General features: G+C 34.7%; 1 protein-coding gene across 1 annotated transcript in view; it reads left to right on the top strand.

Annotated features, from left to right (window-relative positions):
* LOC105809101 (chromosome unknown open reading frame, human C3orf33) overlaps positions 1–6008 on the top strand; it is an 18902-nt gene that overhangs the window by 6892 nt on the left and 6002 nt on the right. The window contains exon 3 of the mRNA XM_012642852.1: positions 2421–2568. Coding sequence (XP_012498306.1) covers positions 2421–2568 — 148 coding nt within the window. The remainder of the gene's footprint in view (positions 1–2420; positions 2569–6008) is intronic.

Genomic DNA, 6008 nt, shown 5'->3' on the forward strand with positions numbered 1-6008 from the left:
TGAGCTCAAACAATCCGCCCGCCTCAGCCTCCCAGAGTGCTAGGATTACAGGCGTGAGCCACCGCGCCCGGCCCCAACTTTATTCTTTTGCATGTGTATATCCACTTTTCCCAGCACCATTTTTGAAAAGACTGCCTCTTCCCCCATGGAATGGTCTTGTTACCCTTGTTGAATATCATTTAACCATATATGTAAGGGTTTATTTCTGGGCCCTCTATTCCATTGGTTTGTATGTCATATTTTTATGCCAGTACTACATGGTTTTGATTACTGTAGCTTTGTAATATGTGTTGAAATTAGGAAGTGTGAGTCCTCTAACTTTGTCCTTTTTTCAAAATTGTTTGGTTATTTGGAGTCCGTTGAGATTCCATATGAATTTGAGGGTGGATTTTTCTATTTCTGCAAAAGATGTCTTTGGGATTTTAATAGGGGTTGTACTGAATCTATAGATCTCTTTGGGGAATATTAACATTTTACCAATACTAAGTTTTCCAGTCTGTAAACATGGGATAGCTTTTCATTTATGCCTTCTTTAATTTCTTTCAGCAATGTTTTATAGTTTTCATTGCACAAGTCTTTCACCTCCTTGATTAAGTTAATTCTTTGACCTACTGTGAATGGAATTGTTTTCATAATTTCTTTTTCAGATTGTTTATTGTCAGTGTATAGAAATGCAATTGATTTTTGTGTGTTGACTTTATATGCTGTTACCTTGCTGAATTTGTGTGTTCTCATAGTTTTTTTTAGGAGTTTGTGTATGTAAGATAATATTAACTGTGAAGAGAAATAATTTTACTTCTTCCATCTTAGTTTAGATGCCTTTTTTTTTTTTTTAGATGCCTTTTATTTCTTTTTCTTGCCTAAGGGCTCTGGCTAGGACTCCTGGTACTGTGTTGAGTAGAACTGCTGAGAGTGGACATTTTTGCCTTGTTTCTGATCTTAGAGGAAAAGTCTTTTACCATTGAGTATAATGTTTGCTGTGTTTTTTGTTTCATATATGGCTTTTATTATGTTAAAGTAGTTTCCTTCTGTTCCTAGTGAGTGTTGTTATCATAAAAAGATGTTGAATTTTGTTAAATGCTTTTTCTGCATCAATTAAGATAATCATCTGGGTTTTTTTCTTTATTATGTTAATATGGTATATTATATTGATTTTTTTACATGTTGCATTCTAGGAATAAATACCACTTGGTTATGATAGATAATCCTTTTAATATGTGGCCAAATTTGGTTTGCTAGTATTAAGGATTTTCGCATCAGTGTTTATAATAGATATTGGTCTATAGTTTTAGTTTCTTGTAGTGTCTTGTATAGCTTTATCAGGGGTAATGCTGGCCTCATAGACTGAGTTAGGAACTGTTTTCTCTTCAGTTCTTGGGAAAAGTTTGAGAAGGATTGATGTTAGTTCTTTAAATACTTGTTCAAAGTCACCAGTGATGCCATCAGCTACAGGGCTTTTCTTGGGGGAGAGATTTTTCATTACTAATTTAACTACCTTACCAGTTATTTAGGTTTTTTATTTCTTCACGATTCAGTCTTGGAAGGTTTTGTGTTTCTAGGAATTTATCCATTCATTTCATCTCAATTATCCAATTCATTGGTATACAATGGTTCATAGTACTCACTTACAGTTTTTTTATTTCTGTAGAATTCGTAGTTATGTCCCCACTCAATGGTATCCCATATGTCCCTTAGGCTCTATTCACTTTTTTCCAATCTTTTTTCCTTCTGTTTCACAGACTCAGTAACTTAAATTGTCCTATCTTTAAGTTTGTTGATTCCTTCTTCTGTATGTTCAAATATGCCTTTGAATCCCTCTAGTGAATTTTTTATTTTTTATTGTAATTTTCAGCTCTAGAATTTTTCTTTTTTTTCAATTTTCTATCTCATTATTGATATTTTCATTTTATTCACATATCATTTTCTTTCTCCAACTTTGTTCCTATAAAAACATTTGATTAAATTATATTAAAGTATTAATAATACAAAATTAAGAACCAAATTTAAAAAATAACATTTTTATGAGACAGAGTCTCACTCCATCACTTTGGGTAGAGTGCAGTGGCATCATCATAGCTCACTGTAACCTCAAACTCCTGAGCTCAATCTTTCCTCCCATCTCAGTGTCTCTAGTAGCTGAGACTACAGGTCTCCGCCACCATACCCAGCTAATTTTTTCTATTTTTGGTAGAGATGGGGTTTCCCTCTTGCTCAGGCTGGTCTTAAACTCCTGACCTCAAACAAGCCTCCTGCCTTGGCCACCCAGAGTGCTACGATTACATGGGTATGAGCCACCAGACCCAGCCCAAATTAAAAATTTTTGATGGCTATGTCTTGTTAAATGTTTAGATAATAATTTGACATTTTAAATTTTGAAATGAAAATAATGTGGTTATATTTTTCTCTTTGTAAATTAATAGACTTCAAAATTTACAAGCTCTTCAGATATTCCAGTAGAATTTATAAGAAGAAATGTTAAACTACGTGGACGATTACGACGAATAACTGAGAATGGTTTAGAAATTGAACATATTCCTATTACTTTACCTATTATATCTTCATTGAGAAGTAAGTAATGTGTGAGAAAAATAAGACTAAGTAACTATTGTCGTGTTCTTTTATTAGATGTTATTTATAAAATAGCAAAAAATATCATTTTAATTCCTAATAATGCTCCATTGTCTATGAGAGAGTCTGAACTCTTGGCTTTGTATACAAGGAACTGTTTAATTTGGCTCCAGGCTTCCTTTCTTCCTTCTCTCCTTTTTAAAATTCAGCTACTGAGTCTTTCATTCAGGCATTCAGTCATTCATGTCACAAATGTTGAGCGCTCTTTATGGTCTAGGACTTAAGCTAACTACAATGTTGGGTGAAACAAAGCCCCTTTAACCCTTGGAGCTTACGGTCTAGGTGAAAGATAAACAACAAACAAATGAAAAACTGTGCTAAGAGCTATGAAGGAAAGGAGCAAGGTGTTAGGATAGAGACTTATTTGGGGTCATGTGAGGGATAGTGGAATCTGTGCATATAGAGTAATTAGAGAAGGCCTCATTGAGGAGTTGCTATCTCATGAGAGACTTGATTGAGGGGACTAGCTTGGAAAAGCAGAGGTAGGAATGAGTTTGACTCTTTTGACAAGCCATGTGAAGGCTGGTATGGCTGAGGCACTGGGAAGAAGTGGGTGAGATGCACCAAAGGAGATTGGAGGGATAGGCAGGAGCAATCTTTCCTGCTGCGATTCCTGTTTCTCCTTGCTTCACATCAAAGACCTCTCAGCCACACAGACCTTGCTGCTGCTTGTATGCATTCTCATTGCTCAGAGTATCTTGGCTGCTGAACTCCAGTTGATTCTATAGGATCCAACTCAACTGTCAGCTCTTTTGTGAAGCTTCTTTAACTCCAAAACCAAATTAACCTCTTTCTTTACTATATCTCACAGCAATTTATAACACACTGTGATTGTAGTACTTATTCACCTTTCCCTATAATTATTATGTATTTAGGTTTATATCCTCCCCTAAGCTGTGAGCCCCTGATGGGCAGACACCTTTTCCTTTTTATCTTGATATTCACAGTCCTTAGAAAAATACTTATTAGCCAATAGAGACTTGGTAAAATTTGTCTAATGAATTAATTTAGTTCTATTTAAAGATATTTTTTTCCCTCTATTGTTCAGGCTGGAGTGCAGTGGTGTCATCTTAACTCACTGCAACCTCAAACTCCTAGGCTCAAGCGAGCCTCCTGACTCAGCCTCCTGAGTAGCTGGGACTATAAGCATGCACCACCATGACTGGCTAATTGTTTTATTTTTTATAGAGATGGGGTCTTGTTATCTTGCCTAGGCTGGTCTTGAAATCCTGGCCTCAAGTGATCCTTCCACCTTGGCCTCCCAAAGTGCTAGAATTATTGGTGCACGGTACCATGCCTGGCTATTTAAAGGTCTTCTTAACGTTATTTTAATTTTGTGAAGAAAAGGGTTCTTTCTTTTTTTTTAAATTTTACCCCCAAATAAATGAATATCACTGTTTAATGAGACAGAACTGTAAAGGAATAAGATTGATGTTTTTCTCCCCCCAAACACACCTGACATAACTGATTCTTTTAACAAACCAGAGAATTTACACAGTTTAGATGAGTGTTGCTCCCTAAAGAGAGATCAGCTCAGATGGTTTTTTTTGTTTGTTTGTTTTTTGGTTTTTTGGCCATTTCAGCTCTAAGCAGGATTTATGCTTCACAAGTCCTTTAGCTTCTTAGTTGTCGTAATAATTTAAATCTCTCCTATCTGAAATAGTAATGACTCTTTAAAGCTTAGGCAGCAAGGTCATCACCTGTGGTTGTCCAGACTATGCATTGCATGACTCCAGGCATATTTAATAGGAATCTGCCTCCTGATGTCGTGCAGTGCCAGAGTGTTGTAATCACCATATACGATTATTATTATTATTAATGGGTTCCTGTCAAATGTCTATATAACTTGGTATTTAGAATCAAAATTTTAGAGGTGAAAAGAACCTCAGAAAGCCTTAATTCCCACCTTACTTTTCTTCCCAACTAATTTTAGTATTTTCTATAGAGATTAAATGCCATATATACAACCATCTAGCTAATAATTGATAAAATCAAAGCTAGAAAACAGATTTTCTGCCACTCAGTTCAGAATTCCATAAGTAGACATATAGAGGTTAAAGAAACAATGGACATATGTGTTATGGCTCTCAAACTCTTGGGCTCAAGTTGTCCTCCCACCTTGGCCTCCTAAAGTGCTGAGAGATTATAGGTGTGATCCTCTGTGCCCTGCCAGAAGTCATAGACTTTTAAAAGTAACATTTGCTTTTTCAAAAAAGCTCTAATGTTTTGGTGAAAGTATATTACAGGTGTAACTTACCTTATTCAATAGAATTGTTTCTAGAAGATTTATTGTTAAATTATTATTGACCACATTGTATTTTAAATGCTCAATTGAGAATTTGCTAATTTTAAAGGAATATAATGATCTTTGTCAAATGAAGAATTAGGACATTAATACTTCAGGTTGATAATGTTGAATTAGATTCATGGACCATCCACTTCAAGTTTTTGGTTCCAAAAACTTTGGTCTCAAAGACTATGGGATATTTTATTGGAAAATGGGTGGTGGTTTTCGCAGCATTAAAAGATTAGAGAGAAACCTCAGAATTCTCAGGCTTCCCTTTGCTCATTAGGTACCAATGATTTGAATTCATCTAATCTTTATTGTATGTTCTGCCTTCATCTAATTTGTGTATTTACTGTATCACAAAGTTTTTGCTAAAGGCATAATTCTCCTACTTACACCTTTTGATGCTTCTCAAACTGAAAACCCTAGGATAAGTTTCAAGAAACCCATATCCTAAAGAAAATGTTTTTCTATTATCAGATAATATAACAGGACATATTCTTGACCTAAAGTATTATTTATTCCCTAGAGATGAACCTAACGTAATGAGCTTAACTTTATACTTTCAACCACTTCACAAAAGCTAACATATGTTAAATGTATAATTTCTTTTTTGAAAAAAGAAGACACTAAGTGTTTTGTTTTTTTTTTTTTTGGTCAGCCATTATCCCTTTTCAGAAAGTTACAAACTTTTTCTAAAATAAAATCCTGTTATTAAAGTTAAATTGGTTAAAATTGTATCAAGAGTTTAGGCAAACAGATCTTCATACTATGTTACTTTAAATATAAATTGATAAAATCCTGTTTGGAAGTCAGTTTTGCAAACTCTATAAAAAATAAAGGTGTAGATCAATATTTGTTGAGATGGGAAGATATCCTCAATAAGTTGTTAAGTGAAAAAGCAGTTTCTACAGTTTTTTTGGTGGTAACAGCCCATATTATTATTTTTTTAATTATTTCTTTAGCGATGGGGTTTCACTCTGTAACCCAGGCTGGAGTACCATTGTACAATCATAGCTCACTACAACCTCAAACTCCTATTTCTGGGCTCAAGCAGTCTTCCCACATCAGCCTCCCATGTAGCTAGGGCTAC

Source organism: Propithecus coquereli, unplaced genomic scaffold (genome assembly GCF_000956105.1).
Source record: "Propithecus coquereli isolate 6110/MARCELLA unplaced genomic scaffold, Pcoq_1.0 Scaffold19, whole genome shotgun sequence".
In the NCBI taxonomy this organism is placed as follows: domain Eukaryota; kingdom Metazoa; phylum Chordata; class Mammalia; order Primates; family Indriidae; genus Propithecus; species Propithecus coquereli.